The 27,808-nt window shown below is 40.1% G+C and overlaps 1 protein-coding gene across 1 annotated transcript; it reads left to right on the top strand.

Annotated features, from left to right (window-relative positions):
* Positions 1–22,661: 22,661 nt before the first annotated feature.
* On the top strand, positions 22,662–25,196 carry LOC105869281 (ankyrin repeat domain-containing protein 55-like). The gene is given in 2 exon segments (XM_075999399.1): positions 22,662–22,711; positions 23,153–25,196. Coding segments are annotated over 2 exon segments (1,845 nt in total). The 3' UTR covers positions 24,948–25,196.
* Positions 25,197–27,808: the final 2,612 nt, after the last annotated feature.

The following is a 27,808-nucleotide window of genomic DNA, read 5'->3' as shown; positions in this document are numbered from 1 at the left end:
CACACAGTTAAAAATTTGTATCTGAGTTTTGACTCTCAACAAACTACCAATAAAAAGCCTTACCAAAAACATAAAAAGCCAGTTAACACATATTTTGTATGTTATATATATTACATACTATATTCTTTTTTTCCCATTCACTTTTATTTATTTATTTTTTTAGTTTTTTTTTTATTTTGCATATTATGGGGGTACACATTTTAAGGTTTCAATAAATGTCCTTCCCCCCTCCCCCACAAGTCTGAGTCTCCATCATGACCATCCCCCAGATGGTGCACATCTCACTCATTATGTATGTATATACCCACCCCCCACCCCCATCCCACCTGCCCAATACCCTATTACTGTAGTACCTATGTGTCCACTTAGGTGCTACTCAGTTAATACCAGTTTGCTGGAGAATATATCTGGTGCTTGTTTTTCCATTCTTGGGGTACTTCACTTAGTAGTATGGGTTCCAGCTCTAACAAGGAAAATATAAGATGCGCTATATCACCGTTGTTTCTTAGAGCTGAATAGTACTCCATGGTATACATATACCACATTTTATTAATCCATTCTTGGATTGATGGGCACATGGGCTGTTTCCACAGCCTTCCAATTATGAATTGTGCTGCTATAAACATTCGAGTGCAGGTGTCTTTTATGTAGAGTGTCATTGGATCATTTGGGTAGATGCCCAGCAATGGGATTGCTGGATCAAATGGTAGATTCACTTGTATCGCTTTAAGGTATCTCCATATTGCTTTGCACAGAGGTTGAACTAGTTTGCAGTCCCACCAGCAGTGTAGGAGTGTTCCTCTCCCTCTGCAACCACGCCAGCATTTATTGTTTGGAGATTTTTTGATAAAGGCCATTCTCACTGGGGTTAAGTGATATCTCATTGTGGTTTTGATTTGCATTTCCTGATGATTAGAGATGTTGAGCATTTTTTCATATGTTTGTTGGCCATTCTTCTGTCTTCTTTAGAAAAGTTTCTGTTCAAGTCCTTTGCCCACTTTTTAATGGGGTTATTTGATTTTTTCTTCCTGATTTTCGTGAGTTCTAAGTATATTCTAGTTAACAGTCCCTTATCTGATGCATAGGATGCAAACATTTTCTCCCATTCTGTAGGTTGTCTGTTTACTTTCATGACTGTTTCTTTGGCTGTGCAGAAGCTTTGTAGTTTCATCATGTCCCATTTATTTATTTTTTTGTTGCTGTCATTACCTTTGGGGACTTCTTCATAAACTCTTTGCCCAGGCCGATGTCTAGGAGAGTGTTTCCAACTTTTTCCTCTAGAATTCTAATAGTTTCATACTTTAGGTTTAAGTCTGTTATCCAGCGTGAGTTGTTTTTTGTGAGAGGTGAAAGGTGTGAGTCCTGTTTTAGCCTTCTACAGGTGGCTATCCAGTTTTCCCAGCACCATTTATTGAAAAGGGATTATTTTATCCAGCGTATGTTTTTGTCTGCTTTGTCAAAGATGAGATGGCTATGTGAGGATGGTTTTATATCAGGATTCTCACATCTGTTCCACTGGTCAATATTCCTATTTTTGTGCCAATACCATATTGATTTAATTACTACGGCTTTGTAGTATAGTTTGATATCTGGCATATTAATACCTCCCATTTTGTTTTTGTTGCCTAGAATTGCTCTAGATATTCAAGGTATTCTTTGGTTCCATACGAAGCATAAAAATATTTTTTCTATATCTGTGAAGAATGCTGATGGGATTTTAATAGGTATTGCATTGAATCTGTAGATCAGTTTGGGTAGTATAGACATTTTGATGATATTGAGTCTGCCGATCCACGAGCATGGTATGGATTTCCATCTGTTTACATCCTCTGCTATTTCCTTCCTCAGTGTTTCATAGTTCTCCCTGTAGAGGTCTTTCACGTCCTTGGTTAAGTATATTCCTAGGTACTTTAATTTCTTTGTTGCTATTATGAAGGGAATTGAGTCTTTGATTTGGTTCTCAATGAGATTGTTGTTGGCGTATATGAATGCCTCTGATTTCTGTGTATTGATTTTGTACCCTGAGACTTGACTAAATTCATTGATCATTTCCAGGAGTTTCTTGGTTGAATCTTTGGGGTTTTCTAGATATAATATCACATCATCAGCAAACAGTGAAAGTTTGATCTCTTCTGCCCCTATTTGGATACCTTTGATTCCATTTTCCTGTCTGATTGCTGTAGCCAAGACTTCCAGCACTATGTTGAACAGAAGTGGAGATAGTGGGCAGCCTTGTCTGGTTCCAGTTATAAGTGGGAAAGATTTCAATTTCTCCCCATTCAGGATGATGTTGGCTATGGGTCTGTCATATATGGCTTGTATCATTTTTAGGTATGTCCCTTCTATGCCTATTTTCTTAAGTGTTCGTATCATGAAAGGGTGTTGAATTTTGTCAAAAGCTATTTCTGCATCTATAGAAAGAATCATGTGGTCTTTGGTTTTGCTTCTGTTTATGTGGTGAATTGCATTTATAGATTTACGTATGTTGAACCATCCCTGCATCCCTGGGATTAAGCCCACTTGGTCGTGGTGGATTATTATTATTTTTTTTTATTATGGCATATTATGGGGGTACAGATTTTAAGGTTTCAATAAATGCCCATTTCCCCCCCTCCCCCCAAAAGTCTGAGTCTCCATCATGACCATCCCTCAGATGGTGCACATCTCACTCATTATGTATGTATATACCCGCCCCCCTCCCCCCTCCCACCTCCCCAATACCCTATTACTGTAGCACCTGTGTGTCCTCTTAGGTGCTACTCAGTTAATACCAGTTTGCTGGAGAATATATCTGGTGCTTGTTTTTCCATTCTTGGGATATTTCACTTAGTAGTATGGGTTCCAGCTCTAACCAGGAAAATATAAGATGTGCTATATCACCGTTGTTTCTTAGAGCTGAATAGTACTCCATGGTATACATATACCACATTTTATTAATCCATTCTTTGATTGATGTGCACATGGGCTATTTCCACAGCCTTGCAATTATGAATTGTGCTGCTATAAACATTCGAGTGCAGGTGTCTTTTTTGTAGAGTGTCACTGGATCATTTGGGTAGATGCCCAGCAATGGGATTGCTGGATCAAATGGTAGATTCACTTGTATCGCTTTAAGGTATCTCCATATTGCTTTCCACAGAGGTTGAACTAGTTTGCAGTCCCACCAGCAGTGTAGGAGTATTCCTCTCTCTCCACATCCACGCCAGCATTTGTTATTGGAGACTTTTTGATAAAGGCCATTCTCACTGGAGTTAAGTGATGTCTCATTGTAGTTTTGATTTGCATTTCCCTGATGATTAGGGATGGTGACCATTTTTTCATATGTTTGTTGGCCATTCTTCTGTCTTCTTTAGAAAAGTTTCTGTTCATGTCCTTTGCCCACTTTTTAATAGGGTTATTTGATTTTTTCTTGCTGATTTTCGTGAGTTCTAAGTATATTCTAGTTATCAGTCCTTTATCGGATACATAGGATGCAAAAATTTTCTCCCATTCTGTAGGTTGTCTGTTTACTTTCATGACTGTTTCTTTGGCTGTGCAGAAGCTTTGTAGTTTCATCATGTCCCATTTATTTATTTTTTTTGCTGCTTTGATTGCCTTTGGGGATTTCTTCATAAACTCTTTGCCTAGGCCGATGTCTAGGAGAGTGTTTCCAACATTTTCCTCTAGAATTCTAATGGTTTCATACCTGAGATTTAAGTCTGTTATCCAGCGTGAGTTGATTTTTGTGAGAGGTGAAAGGTGTGGGTCCTGTTTTAACCTTCTACAAGTGGCTATCCAGTTTTCCCAGCACCATTTATTGAAAAGGGATTCTTTTCCCCAGCATATGTTGTTGTCTACTTTGTCAAAGATTAGATGGCTATATGAGGATGGTTTTATATCAGGATTCTCACATCTGTTCCACTGGTCAATATTCCTATTTTTGTGCCAATACCATATTGTTTTAATTACTACAGCTTTGTAGTATAGTTTGATATCTGGCATATTAATGCCTCCCAATTTGTTTTTGTTGCCTAGAATTGCTCTTGATATTCGGGGTCTTCTTTGGTTCCATACAAAGCGTAAAATTATTTTTTCTATATCTGTGAAGAATGCTGATGGGATTTTAATAGGTATTGCATTGAATCTGTAGATCAGTTTGGGTAGTATAGACATTTTAATGATGTTGAGTCTGCCGATCCACGAGCATGGTATGGATTTCCATCTGTTTACATCCTCTGCTATTTCCTTCCTCAGTGTTTCATAGTTCTCCCTATAGAGGTCTTTTACCTCCTTGGTTAAGTATACTCCTAGGTACTTTAATTTCTTTGTTGCTATTGTGAAGGGTATTGAGTCTTTAATTTGGTTTTCGATTTCATTGTTGTTGGCATATACGAATGCCTCTGATTTCTGTGTATTGATTTTGTATCCTGAGACTTTGCTAAATTCATTGATCAGTTCCAGAAGTTTCCTGGTTGAATCTTTGGGGTTTTCTAGATATAATATCATATCATCAGCAAACAGTGAAAGTTTGATCTCTTCTGCCCCTATTTGGATACCTTTAATTCCACTTTCCTGTCTGATTGCTGTAGCCAGGACTTCCAGTACTATGTTGAATAGAAGTGGAGATAGTGGACAGCCTTGTCTGGTTCCGGTTCTAAGTGGGAATGCTTTCAGTTTTTCCCCATTCAGTATGATGTTATTTTTTTGATAACTGTCTGGATTCGGTTAGCTAAGATTTTGTTGAAAATTTTTGCATCTCTATTCATTAGGGATATTGGTCTGTAGTTTTCTTTTTTTGTTGCATTCTTTCCTGGTTTGGGTATCAGAGTAATATTTGCTTCAAAAGGGTGTCAGGGAGGTTTCCGTTCTTCTCGATGTTGTGGAATAGTTTCTGCAAGATAGGTACCAGTTTTTCTTTGTAAGTGTGGTAAAATTCGGGTGTGAAGCCATCTAGACCGGGACTTTTCTTTTTAGGGAAATTTTTAATTGCTGTTTCTATTTCAGCTGTTGAGATTGGTCTGTTCAGGGAATCTATTTCTTCCTGGTTGAGCCTAGGGGGAATGTGTGTTTCTAGAAATTTGTCCATTTCCTCCACATTTTCCAGTTTGTGTGCATAAAGATTTTTGTAGTATTCATAAATTGTATCTTGTATCTCTTTGGGATCAGTTGTGATATCTCCTTTTTTATTCCTGATTGAGCTTATTAGAGATTTCTCTTTTCTGCTTTTCGTTAGCTTAGCCAATGGTGTGTCAATTTTGTTTATTTTTTCAAAGAACCATCTTTTTGTTTTATTAATCTCCTGAATAGCTTCCCTGTTTTCAATTTCGTTTAGTTCTGATTTGATCTTGTTGATTTCACTTCTTCTGCTGGGTTTGGGGTTGGTCTGCTCTTCTTTTTCCAGCTCTTTGAGTCGTTTCATTAGATTGTCTATTTGTGATCTTCTTGTTTTTTGGTTATAGGCATTTATGGAGATAAACTTTCCTCTCAGAACTGCTTTAGATGTGTCCCAGAGGAGTTGATAACTTGTCTATCCATTGTCGTTTTCTTCATAGAATTTTTTTTATTTCCATCTTGATTTCTTCATTTATGAGGTAATCATTTAGTAGGAGGTTGTTTAGTTTCCAATTTTTTGTGTAGAAATGTGAGTTTCTGTTAGGGTTGATTTTTACTTTTATTCCACTGTGATCTGAGAAGGTACATGGTATAATTTCTATTTTTATAAATTTCTTGAGATTTACTTTGTGTCCTAGGATATGGTCAATTTTAGAGAATGTCCCGTGAGCTGATGAGAAGAACGTATATTCAGTGGATTTTGGGTAGAATGTTCTGTAAATGTCAGTCAGACCCAATTGTTCTAGAGTTTTGTTTAAGTCCATTATTTCTTTATTAATTTTCTGTTTGGAGGATGTGTCCCGTGCCGTCAGTGGGGTGTTGAAATCTCCAGTGGTTATGGAGTTGCAATTAATCCATTTGCTTAGCTCAAGTAAGGTTTGCTTTATGAATCTGGGTGCACCTAAGTTGGGTGCATATATATTTAAAATTGTTATCTCTTCTCTTTGAACTGTGCCTTTCACCATTATATAATGACCCTCTTTGTCTTTCACTACTTTTGTTCGTTTAAAAACTAAATCGTCTAAAATTAGAACAGCAACACCAGCCTTCTTTTGGCTTCTATTTGCTTGGAATATTGATCTCTACCCTTTTACTTTTAGTTTATATGCATCCTTGCAGGTTAGATGTGTTTCCTGAAGACAGCATATACTTGGCCTGTATTTTCTTATCCATTCAGCCAGCCTATGTCTCTTGAGTGGACAGTTTAAGCCATTCACATTTATTGAGATAACTGATAGATAAGGTAGATTACTGTTCATTTTGTTGGGTTGGATGTTGTTGCTATGATTTCTGTCTTGAGCCATTGTAATATCTGGCCTTTAATATCTTTGGGTTTGGGTTCTTTTTATATTTGTCAGTTATCATTATGATGTTCCATACTTAAGGCTGTTTTGTGTACTTCTTGTAGGGCTGGTCTTGTCTTGGTGAATTCTCTGAGCCTTTGCTTGTCTGAGAATGTTTTTATTTCTCCTTCATATACGAAGCTTAGTTTTTCAGGGAATAATATTCTAGGCTGGGCATTGTTTTGTTTAAAAAGAGTGAGAATGGGGCCCCAGTCTCTCCTTGCTTGTAAAGTCTCATTAGAGAAGTCTGATGTTATTCGAATTGGCTTTCCCTTGTATGTTACTTGCTTCTTTTGTCTTACAGCTCTTAGAAGGGCCTCTTTAGTTGATACTTTTGTCAGTCTGATGACTGCATGTTGTGACGTCTTCCTGTTTGCATTGAATCTCCCAGGGGTCCTCTGAGCTTCTTAAACTTGTATATCAAGATTTTGAACAAGGCCTGGCGAATTGTCCTCTATTATATCTTCAAACATTTTGTCCAACCCTTGAGCGTTGTCTTCTTCCCCTTCTGGTAACCCTATGACCCTCACATTAGGTTTCTTCACATAATCCCACAGCTCTTGTAGACTTTGCTCTTTTCTCTTATTTCTCTGCTCTATTTCTGTGACTGATTTATTTAATTGGAGGGTGTTATCTTCAAGCTCTGAGATTCTTTCTTCTGTTTCATCTACCCTGTTCTTGAGACTTTCCACTGTATTTTGTAGTTCCTTGAATTGATTCTTCATTTCCAGGAGTTCGGTTACACTTTTCTTCATTGTGTCTATTTCTTTTCCCATATCCTGGAGGCTTTTTGTGGTTTCTTTATATTGGTTATTGAGTTGTTGTTTCAGCTCGGTGAGTGTTCTTATGATCCACTTACGAAATTCCTCTTCTGTCATATTGGTTTCCTGATTTTGGTTGGTGTCCGTTTCTAGGGGGCTGGTGCTCCTCTTTCGGGGTGTGTTTTTCTTTTGGTTCTTCATATTTCCTGAGTTCTTTCGCTGATTTCTTCCCATGTCAATCAGTTGTTGTTTCTTCCTTTAGGTTATTGTTTGGGTATTCACACACCTTGTTTAATTTCTGAGGCGTTAGGTGGTTTCTGTGGGTGAGATTGGACCAATCCCTGTATATTGAGTCAGTGGGTGCCATGGAAAGGCTGTGCAAGATGCCGTCCCTGTCAGTAGGTGGCGTTTGCTTTGCGGAACAAGCTTTGCTGTTGATTTTGTGTCCTGTTGTCAGCTCTTGTTCTAGGCGGAGCTGGGTTGAGTAAGCCTGCCCTCAGGCAGTTAGCAGGGGTCAAAGTTCTGTTTTCTGCTTCCACGAAAAGCTGTCAGGGCGGGGCTAGAATGGCCCAGCTCAGCCAGAAAGTCTTCGTGTGGGGGTGGGGCTGTCTAAGACTCGCAGTCTGGAGTGGGCTTCACTTCTTTCCACACTCCCCAACTCCGCAGCTACTCCTTGGTCTCTGCCAGGAGGCCAGACCACAAGCCACCAGGCCTCCCCGAACTGTGATGCCGGCGGGGAGGTTCCCTGCACAGGATCGCTACCTGGGCTGGGTGTTCGGCCTCCTCCTGGGAGGAGGGTTGCCCTCTAGGATGCTGATCCACCCCTAGAGGCACACACACCTCAATAGGCTGTTCATGTATAAACCTTCTGTGTCCCGGGCAATGCTAGCCCTCGGTGCAGGGGATCTGGTCTGCAGGTCCGACCTCTGGGTCCCAGAGTTCAAACTGTATCCCCACTAGGGAGAGGAATTCCGGTCCCAATTCACCCACAGGGAGCCCAAGCTGGGTCTATGTCTCTCAGCCTCTGAGTCAGCACCGTTCTCCTGGGAACACCATGCCACCAGCACCTAGGAGAGCTGGCGGGTAGGGAGCTCATATTCTGAGTTCTCCTGAGTCAGTTGTAGGGTCCCAAAAGGGAAGGTCCCGTTCCCTGGAGGTGCCTCTGGCTGGTGGCTGTATTGTCTCTCTGGGCAGCCGCAGGTAGGGTCGGCAGAGCGGAGGAGGAGGCAATATGGCGCCTACCACGTGGCTCGGGTCTGTGCACATGGAGGTGCCCGGAGGAAGTTGGGAACCTGGTGCCGCGTCCGCTACAGGCTCACCGCTGGCTGGCAGCGGCCATCTCTGGACTGGTGTCCACAGGTCTCTCCACCGGCTCGGGAGCCCACCAGCAGTCCCAAATGCAGGGGAGGGGAAACAGCAAATCCACCTACCCTTGCCGCTGGTCTCCGGGCTGCTCCGGCAGTTTCAGCCTCCAGTTCTCCTCCGCAGCCTCCTCCTGTGGAGTCTCCCGTGGTCTCAAGTACCCCTCCTTCCGGCCCTCGTTCGCTGTATGCTCGTCTTCTTGCTTCTTTCCTCTAATTTCTGCTAGAATCTGTCTTTTCTGCAGAGATACTCTGTCTGGCGGTGTTATTCGTCCGCCATCTTGCTCCACCCCCTACATACTATATTCTTATAATAATGTAAGCTAGAGAAATGAAAATGCTGTCAAGAAAATCAAAAGGAGGAGAAGATATATTTACTCTTCCTAAGTGGAAGTAAATCATCATAGAGGTCTTTATTCTCATTGTCTTCATCTTAGGTAGGGTGAGGAGGAGGAGAAAGATGAGGAGTGTGTCTTTTTGTCTCTGGAGTGGCACAAGTGGTAGGAAATCAGTATAAATGGACCTACACAGTTCAAACTCGTGTTGTTCAAGGATCAACTATATATGGACAACTGACTTTTGACAAAGGTACAGAGAAAACTTCATGTACAATTGATTCTCTTTTTAACAAATGATGCTAGAGTTTGTATAGAAATGCAAATCAATTACAATAGACAAAATAATTTTGAAAAAGAACAAAGTTGGAAGACTTATCCTGCCTTATTTGAAAATTCATTTAAAGGGGCTGAGTGTGGTGACTCATGGCTGTAATCCTAGCACTTTGTGAGGCCAAGGCAGGAAGATTGCTTGCGGTCAGTAGTTCAAAATAACCTAAACAAGAGTGAGACCCCGTCTCTACAAAAAACAGAAAAAAATCAGCCGAGTGTGGTGGCATGCACCTGTATTACCAGCCACTGGGGAGGTTGCGTCATGGGGATCACTTGAACTCAGGAGTTTGAGGTTGCAGTGAACTATGGTGTAGCCACTGTACTCTAGCCAGGGTGACAAAGCAAGATCCTCAAAAAAAAAAAAATAAAAATAAAAATAAATAAAATAAAAATTATTTAAAGGTATAATAATCACAATACAGTTTCAATAGTAAGATAGACATAGATAAATGAAAAAAGAGAATCTAGAAATAGGACTTACCCATACATATGAGACAAATTAATTTTAAATAAACATATCTAGGTAATTCAAAGGAAAATAGAGGATATTTTCAAAAATTTTGTTACATCATCTAGATATCCACATAGAAAAAAATAAACACAATATTTAACTCACACTATGCACAAATATTGACTTGAAATAGATATACTCCTAAACATAAAGCCTAAAACTATGTAACATTGTAAAGAAACCTAGGAAAAATGTTTGCAATCGTAGAATAGGAAAATATTTCTTCAATAGGACACAAATATACATGCACACACAAACACACACACGCACATACAAACATGAAACATTAATGAAAATTTGTAAATTGGGCATCATCCCAATTTAAAAGAATTTGTAGTCAAAGAAGAGAAAAATAATAAAAATCCATGGTGTGTAGATTAAGAGTAATAATTCACAACACATATATCATATATTTATGTCCAGAATATATAAAGCACACTTACAAATCAATAATCACAAATGAAACAATCTGATTAAAAATAAGCAAATAACTAATTAAACATTTTGCCAAACAAGAGATATGAATGGCAAATAAGCACATGACAAGATGTTCAACATCATTTGTCCTAATGGAAAAGGAAATTAAACCCAAAATACAATACACAGACACACACACATACACACACACTAAGCTGATTCCAATTACAACTGACAGTACTAATAATTGACAAGAATGTGGAGCAATTTGAAATCTCATATATTGCTGGTACCCTTTGGATTGAGCCTGAAAGTTTCTTATTAAGTTAAAGATGCATTTACTATACCACCTCAAAATTCTACTTCTAGGAATTTACTCAATAGAAATGGTAATATATGCCTCCTAATAAGCTTATACTCAAATATTCCTGATGGCTTTATGCATAATAGCCCAAACCTGGAACCAACCTATATGTGAAATATGTAGAGAATAAATGTATAAATTATGACATACCTATACAGTGGAACATTAAGCAGTTAAGAAAGGCATAAATTATGAATACATGGAACAACGTGAATGAGTCTGAAATCAAAAGGAAGCCAGACACAAAAGATTGTATGCCATGTCATTTCATTTATTTGAAATTCCTTAAAAATACAAAATATACTCCCAGAGAGCACATTAGCTATTGCCAGGGACTGGGGAGGAGAAAAAATTGACTATAAAGGAGCACAAGGAAATATGGTTTATTTTACTTAGTATAATGTCCTCCAGGTTCATCCATATTGTCACATATGACAGGATTTCCTCATTTTTAAAGACTGCATAATATTTCATTATAGGTATATACCACATTTTCTTTACCCATTCATTTGTTGATGAACAGTAAGGTTGTCTCCACATCTTGGATGTTGTGAATAGTATTGCAATGAACATGGAAGTGAAGATAATTCTTAGAGATTCTAATTACAACTATTTTACATATACATTCACAACTGGGCTTGCTGAATTATATAATAGTTCTATTTTTATTTTTTGAGAAAGAAAGGTCCCATTTTTCTCTCTCTTTTTTTTAATATTGGGTGTTTTTAATTTTTGTTTTTATTTCAGCATATTATGGGGGTACAAATGTTTAGATTACATATATTTCCTTTGCCCCTTCCAAGTCAGACCTTCAAGTGTGTCCATCCACCAGAAAGTGTGCACTGCATCATTAAGTGTGAATATATCCATCTTCTCCTCCACCTGCCAGACACCTGATGAATGTTACTATTATATGTGTATATTAGTGTTGATAAATGAATACCAATTTGATGGTGAGTACATGCGGTACTTGGTTTTTTTCATTCTTACCCCAAAGATTCTGCCACGAGACAACTAGAATTGATAAATTCAGCAAAGTCTCAGGTTACAAAATTGATATACATAAACCAGTAGCATTCCTATACACCAACAACAGCCAAACTGAAAACCAAATCAAAGACTCAATACTTTCACAATAGCAACAAAGAAAATAAAATACCTAGAAATATATTTAACTAAGGAGGTAAAAGACCTCTACAGGAAGAAGTAGGAAACACTGAGGAAGGAAATAGCAGAAAATGTAAACAGGTGGAAACCCATACCATGCTAGTGGGTCAGCAGAATCAACATTGTTAAAATGTCTATACTACTCAAAGTGATCTACAGATTCAAGGCAATGAAGGAATCACTATTAACATACCAACATCATTGTTTGCAGATAAAATATTCTATGCTTCATATGGAATCATAGAAGAACCCATATAGTAAAAGCAATTGTAATAAAAAAGAACAAATTGGGAGGCATCAATTTACCAGAATTCAAGCTATGCTACAAGGCTATAGTAACTAAAATAGCATTAAAATGGCACAAGAACAGAGACATAGACCAATGGAACAGAACAGAGAACCCAGATATAAATCCATCCTCATATAGCCATCTAATCTTTGACAAAGCAGACAAAAATATACTCTGGGGAAAAGAATCCTTGTTCAATAAATGGTTCTGGGAAAACTGAATAGCCACATGTAGAAGACTGAAACAGGATCCACACCTCTCACAAACATCAACTCATGCTGGGTAACGGACTTAAACCTAAGGTGTGAAACTATTGGAATTCTAGGGGAAAACGTTGGAAATATTCGCCTAGGCAAATAATTTGTGCAGAATATCCCAAAGGCAATCACAGCAACAACAAAATTAGACAAATAGTACCTAATCAGATTTAAAAGCTTCTGTATAGCCAAGGAAACTCTCACAAGAGCAAACAGACAACCTGCAGAATGGGAAAAAATATTATCATGTTACACATATGATAAAGGGATGATAACTAGAAATTATACATAACTCAGGAAAATGAGCAAGAAAAAAAATCCAACAGCCCTATCAAAAAGTGGGCAAAAGACATGAACAGAAACTTTTCAAAAGAAGACAGACTAATGGCCAAGAAACATATGAGAGTTCTTATTTTTCTACAAGCTCAGCAGCATTTGATTATGTCCATGTTCTTAATTTTGCCATTTTAATAGATATGTAGTAGTATTTCACTTTTTTAAATTTGCATTTCCCTGATGACATATGATGTGGAGCATCTTTTTTTGTGCTTATTTCCCATGTGTATATCTTTTCTGAAAAGGTGTTTATTAAGATGTTTGAAGTCAGGAAGACTGATGCCTCCTAGTTTGTTCTTTTTACTTAAGATTGCTTTGGGTATATGTGTTTTTTTTCTGGTTCCATGCAACCTGAAGAATTATTTTTTCTAGATGTGTAAAGAAGGATGATGGTACTTTGATGGGGATTGCATTTATTCTGTAGATGACCTTAGGTAATATTGACAGCTTAATGATATTGATTCTACCAATACACAAACAAGGTAGATTTTTCCATCTGTTTATATCTTCTACAATTTCATTTTTTAGCATTCCATAGTTAACTTGTATAAGTCTTTTGTGTCTTTAGTTAAATATATTCTTAGATATTTAATTTTCCTTGGGGCAATACCTGAAAGGTATTGCGTTTTTGATTTGAGTTTCAGCTCGACAGTTATTGGCATATATGAATGTCTCTGATTTGTGTATATTGATTTTATAACCTGAGACTTTACTGAATTCATTTATCAAATCTAGGAGTCTCTTGGATGAATCCACGGGGTTCTCTAGATATAATATCATATCATCTGCGAAGAGCGAGAATTTGATCTCATCTGCCCCCACTTGGATGCCTGTAATACCCCTCTCTTGCCTGATTACTATAGCTGGGGCTTTGAGAACTATGTTGAAGAGAAGAAAAGATAGTGGGCATCCTTGTCTAACTCTGGTTTGAAGTGGGAATGGTTTCAACTTTTTCCCATTCAGTATGACATTGGCTGTGGGTTTGTCATAAATGGACTTGGTAATTTAAATCAGCATTTTACTGGCATAAGAACAGAAGCATTGATCTTTGAAATAGGACTGAGATTCTAGAGATGAAACCATCTGCATATGGTAACCTAATATTTGATAAAGTAAACAAAAATATACATTGAGGAAAAGAATCTCTTTTCAATACATGGTTTGGGAAAGCTGGATAGCTACATGCAGATGTATGAATCTGGATCCCTACCTCACACCTCTCACAAAAATCCATTTAAGATGGATAACAGACTTAAACCTAGGGCATGAAAGCTTCAAGTTTGTCCAACCCCTAGGCGGTGTGCACTGCACCCATTATGTATGTAAACACCCTTCCCCTCCTCCCCCCTCCCACCTGCCCATCTCCCGATAACAGGGTTTTTTTAGACATTTTAATTACACTGTATATCTTTGCCTCTCCCTAAAAAAGGTTAGAGGCAATCACTTCCCCCCACAATGCTTGCCACATCCCTAAGATGTGGGTCTCCCCCCCAAAATCCCTGGTGAATATTACCATTATTTGAGCACCATAGTTTTAATCAGTCAGTATCAATTTGATGGTGAGTAGATGTGTACAGGGGAAATATATGTAACCCTAACAATATTTGTACCCCCATAATATGAGAAAATAAAAGGAAAAAAAAAAGAATATTAGAAGAAGATGTTGGGAAATACCTTTCAGACATTGGCCTAGGCAAAGAATCCTTGAAGAAGAACCCAAAGCAATCACCACAGAAACAAAAATAAACAAATGGGATCTGATTACATTAAAAAGCATATTCACAGCCAAGGAAACTATCATTAGAGCAAATAGACAACCTGCAGAATGGAAGAAAATATTTGCTCTCTACACTTCCAATGAAGGTCTTATAACAAGAATCTCTCTAGAACTCAAAAGAATTAACAGGAAATAATCAAATGACCCCATCAATAAATGGGCAATGGAAATGAATAGAAACTTTTCCAAAGAAGATAGAATTATGGCCACCAAACATATAAAAAATGCTCAACATCTCTAATCATTAGAGAAATGCAAATCAAAACCACAATGAGATTATCACCTAACCCCAGTGAAATTTGCCTGTATCAAGAAATCTCAATTCAATCTTCTGCATGTAGCTAAAAAATGCTCAATATCTCTAACCATTAGAGAAATGCAAATCAAAACCATAATGGGGGGGCGGAGCAAGATGGCGGACGAATAACACCACCAGACAGAGGGTCTCTGCAGAAAAGACAGATTCTAGCAGAAACTAGAGGAAAGAAGCAAGAAGACGAGCATACAGCGGACAAGGGCTGGAAGGAGGGGTACCTGAGACCCCGGGAGACTCCACGGGAGGAGGCTGCGGAGGAGAACTGGAGGCTGAGACCACCGGAGCAGCCCGGAGACCAGTGGCAAGGGTAGGTGGATTTGCTGTTTCCCCTCCCCTGCATTCGGGACTGCTGGTGGGCTCCCCAGCGGGTGGAGACACCTGCGGACACCAGCCCAGAGACTGCCGCCGCCAGCCAACGGTGAGCCTGTAGCAGATGTGGCACCAGGTTCCCAACTTCCTCCGGGCACCTCCTTGTGCACGGATCTGAGCCGCACAGCAGGCGCCATATTGCCTCCTCCTCCCCTCCGCCGACCCTACCCGTGGCTGCCCAGAGAGACAATACAGCCACCAGCCGGAGGTACCTCCAGGGAACGGGACCTTCCCGCTTGGGACCCCTCCCGCCCTCCCAGGTGCTGCTGGCACCGTGCTCCCAGGAAAACGGTGCCGACTCAGAGGCTGAGAGACATAGACCCAGCTTGGGCTCCCTGTGGGTGAATTAGGACCAGAAATCCTCTCCCTGGTGGGAATACAGTTTGAACACTGGGACCCAGAGGTCGGACCTGCAGACCAGATCCCCTGCACCGAGGGCTAGCATTGCCCGGGGCACAGAAGGGTTATACGTGAACAGCCTACTGAGGTCTGTGTGCCTCCAGGGGCGGATCGGCGTCCTAGAGGGCAACCCTCCTCCCAGGAGGAGGCCGTGCGCCCAACCCAGGTGGCGTTCCTGTGCAGGGAACCTCCCCGCCGGCATCACAGTCCGGGGAGGCCTGGTGGCTTGTGGTCTGGCCTGCTGGCAGAGGCCCAGGAGTAGCTGCGGAGTTGGGGAGGGTGGAAAGAAGCGAGGCGTGCTGCAGACTGTGGGTCGAAGACAGCCCCACCCCCACACCCAGACTTTCTGGCTGAGCAGGACCATTCCAGCCCCACCCTGACAGCTTTCCCTAGAAGCAGAGAACAGAACTTTGACCCCTGCTAACGGCCTGAGGGCAGGCTTACCCAACCCAGCTCCGCCCAGAACGAGAGCTGATAACAGGACTCAAAATCAACACCATAGCCTGTTCCTCCAAGCAAACGCCACCTACTGACAGGGATGGCATCTTGCACAGCCTTTCCACAGCACCCACTGACTCAATATACAGGGAGTGGTCCAATTTCACCCACAGGCACCACCTAACGCCTCAGAAACTAAACAAGGTGTGTGAATACCCAAACAATAACCTAAGGAAAGAAACAACATCTGATCGACATGGGAAGAAATCAGCGAAAGAACTCAGGAAATATGAAGAACCAAAAGAAAAACACACCCCCAAAGAGGAGCACCAGCCCCCTAGAAACGGACACCGACCAAAATCAGGCAGCCAATATGACAGAAGAGGAATTTCGTATGTGGAACGTAAGAACACTCACCCAGCTGCAACAACAACTAAATAACCAACACCAAGAAACCACAAAAAGTCTCCAGGATATGAGAAAAGAAATAGACACATTGAAGAAAAGTGTAACCGAACTCCTGGAAATGAAGAATCACTTCAAGGAACTACAAAATACAGTGGAAAGCCTCAAGAACAGGGTAGATGAAACAGAAGAAAGAATCTCAGAGCTTGAAGATAACACTCTCCAATTAAATAAATCAGTCACAGAAATAGAGCAGAGAAACAAGAGAAAACAGCAAAGCCTACAAGAGCTGTGGGATTATGTGAAGAAACCTAATGTGAGGGTCATAGGGTTACAAGAAGGGGAAGAAGACAACACTCAAGGGTTGGACAAGCTGTTTGAAGATATAATAGAGGAAAACTTCCCAGGCCTTGCTCAAAATCTTGATATACAAGTTCAGGAAGCTCAGAGGACCCCTGGGAGATTCAACGCAAAAGGAAGACGTCACAACATGCAGTCATCAGACTAACCAAAGTATCAACTAAAGAGGCCCTTCTAAGAGCTATAAGACAAAAGAAGCAAGTAACATACAAGGGAAAGCCAATTCGAATAACATCAGACTTCTCTAATGAGACTTTACAAGCAAGGAGAGACTGGGGCCCCATTCTCACTCTTTTGAAACAAAACAAGGCCCAGCCTAGAATATTATTCCCTGCAAAACTAAGCTTCGTATATGAAGGAGAAATAAAAACATTCTCAGACAACCAAAGGCTCAGAGAATTCACCAAGACAAGACCAGCCCTACAAGAAGTACTTAAAACAGCGTTATGCACGGAACATCATAATAATAACCCACGAATATAAAAACAACCAAAACCCAAAGATATTAAAGGCCAGATATTACAATGGCTCAAGACAGAAACCATAGCAACAACATCCAACCCAACAGAATGATCAGTAATCTACCTTACCTATCAGTTCTCTCAATAAATGTGAATGGCTTAAACTGTCCACTCAAGAGACATAGGCTGGCTGAATGGATAAGAAAATACAGGCCAAGTATATGCTGTCTTCAGGAAACACATCTAACCTGCAAGGATGCATATAGACTAAAAATAAAAGGGTGGAGATCAATATTCCAAGCAAATAGAAGCCAAAAGAAGGCTGGTGTGGCAGTTCTAATTTCACACGATTTAGTTTTTAAACCAACAAAAGTAGTAAAAGACAAAGAGTGTCATTATATAAAGGTGAAGAGCACAGTCCAACAAGAAGAGATAACAATTTTAAATATATATGCACCCTACTTAGGTGCACCCAGATTCATAAAGCAAACCTTACTTGAGCTAAGCAAATGGATTAATAGCAACTCCATAATCGCCGGAGATTTCAACACCCCACTGAAGGCACGAGACAGATCCTCCAAACAGAAAATTAATAAAGAAATAATGGACTTAAACAAAACTCTAGAACAATTGGGTCTGACTGACATTTACAGAACATTCTACCCAGAATACACTGAATATATGTTCTTCTCATCAGCTCACGGGACATTCTCTAAGATTGACCATATCCTAGGACACAAAGAAAATCTCAAGAAATTTAAAAAAATAGAAATCATACCATGTACCTTCTCAGATCACAGTGGAATAAAACTAGAAATCAACACTAACAGAAACTCACATTTCTACACAAAAACGTAGAAATTTAACAACCTCCTAATAAATGATTACTTCGTAAATGAAGAAATCAAGACGGAAATAAAAAAGTTCTATGAAGAAAACGACAATGGATAGACAAGTTATCAACTCCTCTGGGACACAGCTAAAGCAGTTCTGAGAGGAAAGTTTATCTCCATAAATGCCTATAACCAAAAGACAAGAAGATCACAAATAGACAATCTAATGAAACGACTCAAAGAGCTGGAAAAAGAAGAACAGACCAACCCCAAACCCAGCAGAAGAAGTGAAATCAACAAGATCAAATCAGAACTAAACGAAATTGAAAACAGGGAAGCTATTCAGGAGATTAATAAAACAAAAAGATGGTTCTTTGAAAAAATAAACAAAATTGACACACCATTGGCTAAGCTAACGAAAAGCAGAAAAGAGAAATCTCTAATAAGCTCCATCAGGAATAAAAAAGGAGATATCACAACTGATCCCAAAGAGATACAAGATACAATTTATGAATACTACAATAATATTTATGCACAGAAACTGGAAAATGTGGAGGAAATGGACAAATTTCTAGAAACACACAGCCTCCCTAGGCTCAACCAGGAAGAAATAGATTCCCTGAACAGACCAATCTCAACAGCTGAAATAGAAACAGCAATTAAAAATCTCCCTAAAAAGAAAAGTCCCGGTCCAGATGGCTTCACACCTGAATTTTACCATACTTACAAAGAAGAACTAGTATCTATCTTGCAGAAACTATTCCACAACATCGAGAAGAACAGAAACCTCCCCGACACCTTTTATGGAGCGAATATTACTCTGATACTAAAACCAGGAAAGGATGCAACAAAAAAAGAAAACTACAGACCAATATCCCTAATGAATAGAGACGCAAAAATTTTCAACAAAATCTTAGCTAACCAAATCCAGACACTTATCAAAAAAATAATCCACCACGACCAAGTGGGCTTCATCCCAGGGATGCAGGGATGGTTCAACATACGTAAATCTATAAATGCAATTCACCACATAAACAGAAGCAAAAACAAAGACCACATGATTCTTTCAATAGATGCAGAAAAAGCTTCTGAAAAAATTCAACACCCTTTCATGATACGAACACTTAAGAAAATAGGCATAGAAAGGACATACCTAAAAATGATACAAGCCATATATGACAGACCCATAGCCAACATCATCCTGAATGGGGAAAGATTGAAATCCTTCCCACTTAGAACCTGAACCAGACAAGGCTGCCCACTATCTCCACTTCTGTTCAACATAGTGCTGGAAGTCTTGGCTACAGAAATCAGACAGGAAAATGGAATCAAATGTATCCAAATAGGGGCAGAAGAGATCAAACTTTCACTGTTTGCTGATGATATGATATTGTATCTAGAAAACCCCAAGGATTCAACCAAGAAACTCCTGGAACTGATCAATGAATTTAGTAAAGTCTCAGGATACAAAATCAATACACAGAAATCAGAGGCATTCATATACGCCAACAACAATCTAATTGAGAACCAAATCAAAGACTCAATTCCCTTCACAATAGCAACAAAGGAATTAAAGTACCTATGAATATATTTAACCAAAGAGGTAAAAGACCTCTACAGGGAGAACTATGAAACACTGAGGAAGGAAATAGCAGAGGATGTAAACAGATGGAAATCCATACCATGCTCGTGGATCGGCAGACTCAATATCATCAAAATGTCTATACTACCCAAACTGATCTACAGATTCAATGCAATACCTATTAAAATCCCATCAGCATTCTTCACAGATATAGAAAAAATAATTTTACGCTTCGTATGGAACCAAAGAAGACCCTGAATTTCAAGAGCAATTCTAGGCAACAAAAACAAAATGGGAGGCATTAATATGCCAGATATCAAACTATACTACAAAGCTGTAGTAATTAAAACAATATGGTATTGGCACAAAAACAGGAATATTGACCAGTGGAACAGATGTGAGAATCCTGATATAAAACCATCCTCATATAGCCATCTCATCTTTGACAAAGCAGACAAAAACATACGCTGGGGAAAAGAATCTCTCTTCAATAAATGGTGCTGGGAAAACTGGATAGCCACTTGTAGAAGGCTAAAACAGGACCCACACCTTTCACCTCTCACAAAAACCAACTCACGCTAGATAACAGACTTAAACCTAAGATATGAATCTATTAGAACTCTAGAGGAAAAAGTTGGAAACACTCTCCTAGACATTGGCCTGGGCAAAGAGTTTATGAAGAAGTCCCCAAAGGCAATCACAGCAGCAACAAAATTAAATAAATGGGACATGATCAAACTACAAAGCTTCTGCACAGCCAAAGAAATAGTCATGAAAGTAAACAGACAACCTACAGAATGGGAGAAAATTTTTGCATCCTATGCATCCGATAAGGGACTGATAACTAGAATATACTTAGAACTCACGAAAATTAGGAAGAAAAAATCAAATAACCCCATTAAAAAGTGGGCAAAGGACTCGAACAAAAATTTTTCTAAAGAAGACAGAAGAATGGCCAACAAACATATGAAGAAATGCTCAACATCTCTAATCATCAGGGAAATGCAAATCAAAACCACAATGAGATATCACTTAACTCCAGTGAGAATGGCCTTTATCAAAAAATCTCCAAACAATAAATGCTGGCGTGGTTGCGGAGAGAGAGGAACACTCCTACACTGCTGGTGGGACTGCAAACCAGTTCAACCTCTGTGGAAAGCAATATGGAGATACCTTAAAGCGATACAAGTGAATCTACCATTTGATCCAGCAATCCCATTGCTGGGCATCTACCCAAATGATCCAGTGACACTCTACAAAAAAGACACCTGCACTCGAATGTTTATAGCAGCACAATTCATAATTGCAAGGCTGTGGAAACAGCCCAAGTGCCCATCAATCCAAGAATGGATTAATAAAATGTGGTATATGTATACCATGGAGTATTATTCAGCTCTAAGAAACAATGGGGATATAGCACATCTTATATTTTCCTGGTTAGAGCTGGAACCCATACTACTAAGTGAAGTATTCCAAGAATGGAAAAACAAGCACCAGATATATTCTCCAGCAAACTGGTATTAACTGAGTAGCACCTAAGTGGACACATAGGTGCTACAGTAATAGGGTATTGGGGAGGGGGGAGGTGGGAGGGGGCGGGTATATACATACATAATGAGTGAGATGTGCACCATCTGGGGGATGGTCATGATGGAGACTCAGACTTTTGGGGGGAGGGAGGAAATGGGCATTTATTGAAACCTTAAGCACTGAGGATTATTTAGTGTCTCAGCTTCCTCCTCAAACCACTCTCAGTGCCCCCACTTGGTGCTCATGATTAACACAAGAAATGGGGTTGGGAAATTTAAGAAATTTACCTATGGAGCACATTTTGAGTAATGATTTGTAAGATATATGTTCTGCTTCTGTTTTTAAATAAAAAGAACACAGGGTATTTTGAGGAGAAGGGCTGATGTGGGAAGGGACGGTAGGTAGTGGCATTTTGAGTGAGCAGCAGTATTGTCACAGAGGAGGTAGGCCCACCAATTTGTTGATGGAAAATAAATGATGGGCACTGAGGAAATATGAGGCAAGAGATAAGGAAGGAGCCTATCAAAACCACAAATTATACATTAGATCAGTGCATATCAAAACAAATGTGGTCATATACAGAGAAAAATGATTTTTGCTTTTATTTCCACATCGCACGCTATTAAGTTAAAAAAGAAAACAGTTATTATTATTATCAACAGCATTTATGAGAACATCTACTACATGGCTGCCTGGTTTATCCAAACATTTGATCATATCTAGAATGTAGAGCTTTGTTTGAATTTATTATATCATATTTTTATCACAAAGATAAAATAATAGACAACTATTATAAGCCAAAACATAGAAATTGATAAAGAACAGTTAGAAATTTCTCACTTTAATTGCAATTCTCTGAGGTAGCCAATATTAACAGTTTAGTATGTATCTTCCTACATCTTTTTCAAGGTTCCTTTGAACATGTATAAACATATTATATTTACATATGTAGTGGGTAGATGCTGGTTTTATAAAAATGTGAACCAATAAAATATATAACTTGTTTCATTTAACAATAGATTAGTGGCATTCCACCAGAATAATACTCATAGATTTATATATCTCTGATTTTTTAACCTAGAGGATGAATTTACTACTATTCAACTGCTCCTCAAATGTTGTACATTTAGGTGATTTTTTAGGTTTCACCACATATAACACTCCAATAAACACCCTGTGACTGCAGACTGTTTTAATTTTATCATCACAAATACTTGAGCCTTGAAATGTAACCTTTCAAATGAGAGATGTTTTCCCCCAACCTCCCTGTCAGTCGGAGAAGGGAGCTGAAGGGGTCTGAAGAAGAGGAGACTGCGGAAGTGGATAATTACTCCGCACAGCACGTGGCCAGCAGCCTCCTGCTACAATATTTACGTCCTGTTCCATTGAGATGGCACTGTCTGCTCACATGACTCAAATGAGGCTCTCACTCCACCAAGAGCACAGCTGAATGCAAACTGCATTGGCAGCTCTGCACATGCTCTGTCTGGCCCGTGAATCCTCACTCAGCCATTGAGGTTTCTGTTGGTTTAAAGCGACATTCCAGCTGCAGAAGCTCGGTGACCTGCTGTGTGTTCCCAGCCCAGATCCAAGAGACCTGGATGCTTTTTGCCAGTCTGATGATAAATGATGAGACAGACAACAATGGATTTCAGCACCCCATCTGTGTTTGATCAGCAAAGAGTCAGTATAAACTCTAGCACAATGATGTGTCAGGCAAAACACTGAGCCACACAGCTTGTGCAACAGGGAGGAGCCTGGTGTACAAGCTGCTGTGAGTAAGAAAGAATGGAATGTGGAAGTGTGGAATGTCCACCCAGCACCAAAGAAAGGTCGTAAGTTCACTGGAACATACGAGGACTTTGCCTCTGAGTGACAGGGGACCTCCAGACCACAGTGCGCATGGACCCAAGGGTTAGAATGTAGGCCTGACGGCCTGCAGCCTTACCTGCGTTTCACCACTTACTACCTGTGTAACTTTGGGAGGAAAAAAAAGCTAACTGTAAAAGGACCCCAGGCAGGTCCATCAGGAGATGTTCCAGAAGGAGGCATTGTTATCATAAGAGATGACAGCTCCATGGCTGCTTTTGCCCCTGAAGACCTTCTAGTGGGACAAGATGCAGAGGTGACTCATCTGAGGAAGTCGACCTGACTATGGTTTATCAGGCAGCATCTAATGGAGATGTCAATGCTCTGACTGCAGTGATTCGGGAAGACCCTGCCATCCTAGAATGCTGTGACAGTGAAGGATGTACACCCTTGATGCATGCGGTTTCTGGACGGCAAGTGGACACAGTGAAGCTGCTGCTGAAGATGGGAGCCAATATCAACATGCAGGATGCTTACGGCCGCACGAGTTTATGCCTGGCCACCTACTTGGGTTGGCTCGAATGATGTGTGAGTCTACTCAGAAATGGTGCCAAGCACAATATCCCAGATAAAAATGGCCGTCTGCCACTGCATGCTGCCACTGCTGAGCCCGAGGTGAGGCTTCTGACAGTCCTGTTGCAACAGTCGAGCCTCAGTGAGGTTAATCACCAGGACAGTGAGGGAATGACACTACTCCACTGGGCAGCTTTCCACAACCAGCCTCAACACGCCCAAGTGCTGTTGAAGAAGGGAGCAGACCCCACCCTTGTGGATAAAGACTTTAAAACGGCTCTCCACTGGGCAGTCCAGAGTGGAAATAGAATTCTGTGTTCCGTCATTCTGAGCCATCACCAGGGGCCGTCCATAATCAACTATGACGATGAGAGTGGGAAGACGTGCGTGCACATCGCGGCAGCAGCGGGTTTCAGCGACATTATTAACGAACTGGCAAGAGTTCCCGAGTGTAACCTCCAGGCTCTGGATGTGGATGACAGGACCCCTCTGCACTGGGCTGCAGCTGCAGGGAAGGAAGAATGTGTACAGTCACTGCTGGAGTTGGGCATGGACAGCAACCTGCGGGACATCAATGAGAGCACGCCACTGGCCTACGCCCTGTATTGCGGCCACACGGCGTGTGTCAAACTCCTCTCCCAAGAGAGCAGAGTACAGCCTGCTCGACCCCTTCCCTCCCAGAACAGTCGACCCCAAAAGAAGGAGGGACGGTTCAGCGTGCTCAACCAAATCTTCTGCAAAAACAAGAAAGAAGAGCAAAGAGCCCATCAGAAGGATCACAGCTGGGACCGACACAGGGGGGACGACACCTCGGAAGTTGATGACATCATCACTACCTTTGACAGCATCGTGGGTACCAACTGCCAAGAACAGCCTGGTGAACAGGTGGCTATGGTTGAATTTAAGAAGAGGACCTCAGAGAATTCAAAATATCTCTTGCCAGAAAAGAAACCGCTGGCCCCTAAGGGGCTTCCACCAATCAGAACGCAGAGTCTCCCACCCATCACCCTGGGCAATAACTTCCTGACAGCCTCCCACGGGGCCACTTCCCACGCAGGCCTGAGCTCTGGTCCTCACCCTACCGCACAGCAATCTCAGAAAAGCCGAAGTGAGCAGGATTTATTAAATAACAGAACTGGCTGCCAAGTGTTGCTAGAGAACCACTGGAGAAGTGATCCTAATCAGGTGTTCTCCTACAAATCTTGGACTGTGTCTTCTTCTGATAAGCTGCTAGACAGGTTACTCGCTGGCCGGCCTGGTCACCAGGAAGTCTTGGTGCCACCACACCTTCCTCATCTACATAGTCCATCATCAGGACAAAATTTTCATCATCTTTCCCCAAACAGACCCAAAATCAGGGATCTTCCTTTCACTCGGAACAACCTAGCTCCCCTACCAGACCAAAAATTTCTCTCTGGAGAACCTCTACGGACAAACAGAGTGCTTCCTGCTATTCCAAGCCAGCGGGGACGCAGCACACCGGCTGAGGAGCGTGAGCACTCCGGCAGTCCTGCCAACGGTGAAAAGTGACTGTGGCTGCCAACCGCAAGAAATAGAGATTATATATATTTTCAGCTCTCAAAGGATGAGATGCCTCTAGTTTGTAAGAACAAAGACTTTAGTAAGCTGCATTCTATAAGCCATTCAGTTTTATAACTCAAAATTCTTTATTTCAAATAAAGATAACTTCCTAAATAAGCCCTTAGAATCTTTGAGCGTGCATATATTGTAAGTCTGTGACTTTCTGTGACCTCTACATGCCAAAATTAAAAGACAAAATATGTTAGCAGGGAAAGTTAGCTGTGTTTGGTTTGCTTTGTGGCATGTTTGCTGCTTTTTGTTGTCATTGTTCGGTTGTTTTTTTTTGCTGAATGATTTTATGTTTTGAAAAATATATGTATGGTTTGCTGAATAAAAAACCAAAAAAGCACAAAAAAAAAACAAAAACATAATGTGATACCATGTAACCCCAGGGAGAATGTCCTGTATCAAGAAATCCCCAAACAACAAATGCTGGCAAGGATGTAGAGAGACAGGAACACTCTTACACTGTTAATGGAACTGCAAATTAGTGCAACCTTTGTGGAAAAGAATTTGGAGATACCTCAAACAGCTACAAATAGAAATACCATTCGACCCAGCAATAACATTGTTAGGCCTCTACCCACCAGCAATAGCACTGTTAGGCATCTACCCAAAAGAGCATAAGACATTCTACTATAAAGACATCTGCACCTGAATGTTTATGGTAGCACAAATCACTATTGTAAGAACATCGAAACAACCCAAGTGCCCGTCAATTCATGAGTGGATAATTAAAATTTGGTATATGTTCACAGTGGAATATTACTCAATTCTAAGAAATGACAGCGAGCTAGCACTGCTTATACTATCCTGGATTAAGCTTAAGCCCATTATCCTAGTGAGGCAACACAAGATCAGAAAAATGGGCTCCTCATGTACTCACTATCAAATTGGTACTGACTGATTAAAACTATGGTGCTCAAATGGTGGTAGTATTCAACAGGGATTCATGGGGAAGGAGGAGTAGACCCACATCTTAGGAATGTGGTGAGCATTGTGAAGGGGAAGGGCATATCTCTAACTCTTTCTAGAGAGAGGCAAAGATATAAAATGTAACCAAAATTTCAAAAAAAAGAAACATTTATCTATCGGGTGTTGGGCAGGTGGGAGGGTGGAGGAGGGGATGGGTGTATACTTATGTAATGAGTGCGATGTGCACCACCTGGAGGATGGACGTGCTAGAAGCTGTGACTTGGTAGTGGGGGGAGGGGTGGCAAGGGCAATATATGTAACCTTAACAATATTTTTAAACCCATAATATGATGAAATAAAAAAAATAAAAAAAAATAAAACCCAAAACAACAAATGCTGGTGAGGATGTGGAGAGACAGAAACACTCTTACACTGCTGGTGGGACTGTACATTAGTGCAACCTTTGGGGAAAAGAATTTGGAGTTACCTCAAAGAGCTAAAAGTAGAAATACCATTCGATCCAGCAATAGCATTATTAGGCATCTACCCAAAAGAGAATAAGGCATTCTGTTATAAAGACATCTGCACCCAAATCTTTATGGCAGCACAATTCATTATTGCAAGGATGTGGAAACAACCCAAGTGTCTGCCAATTCATGGGTGGATTATTAAAATTTGGTGTATGTTTACAGTGGAATATTACTCGATTCTAAGAAATGCAGTGAGCTAGCACCACTTATATTATCCTGGATTAAGCTTAAGCTCATTATCCAAAGTGAGGTGACACAAGATCAGAAAAATGGTCTTCACATGTACTCACCATCAAATTGGTACTGACTAATTAGCATTATGTTACTCAAATGCTGGTGGTGTTCACCAGGGATTCAGGGGTTGGGGAGATTGACTCACATATGAGGGATGTGGTGAACATTGTGGAGGGGAAGGGCATACCTCTAACCCTTCCTAGGGAGAGGCGAAGTTATAAAATGCAACCAATATGTTTGTACTTGCATATTTTCTTGAAATAAAATTTAAAAAATGATGTTTATTATATTTAATTAGCCTATTATTATTATTGCTGTTGAATTACAATAGTTCCTCATATACTTTAGACATTAATGCCTTTATAAATTATATGGTTTGCAATTGTTTCTTCTCATTCTATGGGTTGCCTTTTCACTGTGCTAATTGTTTCTTTTGCTGTGCCAAAGCTTTCTATTTTGATATAGTTCCACTTTAATCATGCTTGTGTCTTGTGTTTTCATGTTCATATCCAAGAAATCATTGCCAAGACAAATGTCATGACACTGTCCCTATGTTTTCTTCTAGAAGTTGTACAAATTTACATCTTATATTTAAATCTTTAATCCATTCTAAGTTTGTTTTCTGTGTGTGTGTATGTGCACATATGTGTGTGTGTGTTGTGTGGTGTATGTATGGTGTAAGATAAGGGCCCAGTTTCATTCTTTTTTGAATGTGGATATCCTATTTTCTCAGCACCATTTGTTGAAGAGATTACCCTTTTCACATTGAGCATTCTTGGCAAAGTCGTTAAAGATCATTTGACTCTATATAGTATGCATGGTTTCATTTATGCACTCTTTATTCGTTTTAATTTCACTCTATGTTTGTTTTTATGCCAGTATAATGCGGTGTTAATTACTGTAGATTTTTAATATATTTTGAAATCAGGAAGCACAATGCCTCCAGCTTTGTTCTTTTTTGTCAAGATGGCTTACGCTATTCAGGGTTTTGTGTGGTTCCATATTAATTTCAGGATTGTCATTTCTACTTTTGTAAAAAAAAATCATTGAGGTTTTAATTGGGATTACATTCACTCTGTAAATCATTTTGGGTAATACAGACATTTTAATAGTATCAAGTCTTTTGATTCA

Source organism: Microcebus murinus, chromosome X (assembly GCF_040939455.1).
Source record: "Microcebus murinus isolate Inina chromosome X, M.murinus_Inina_mat1.0, whole genome shotgun sequence".
Classification (NCBI taxonomy): Eukaryota; Metazoa; Chordata; class Mammalia; order Primates; family Cheirogaleidae; genus Microcebus; species Microcebus murinus.
Note: the sequence above shows the minus strand (reverse complement) of the source record. Positions and strands in the feature narration are given on the sequence as shown.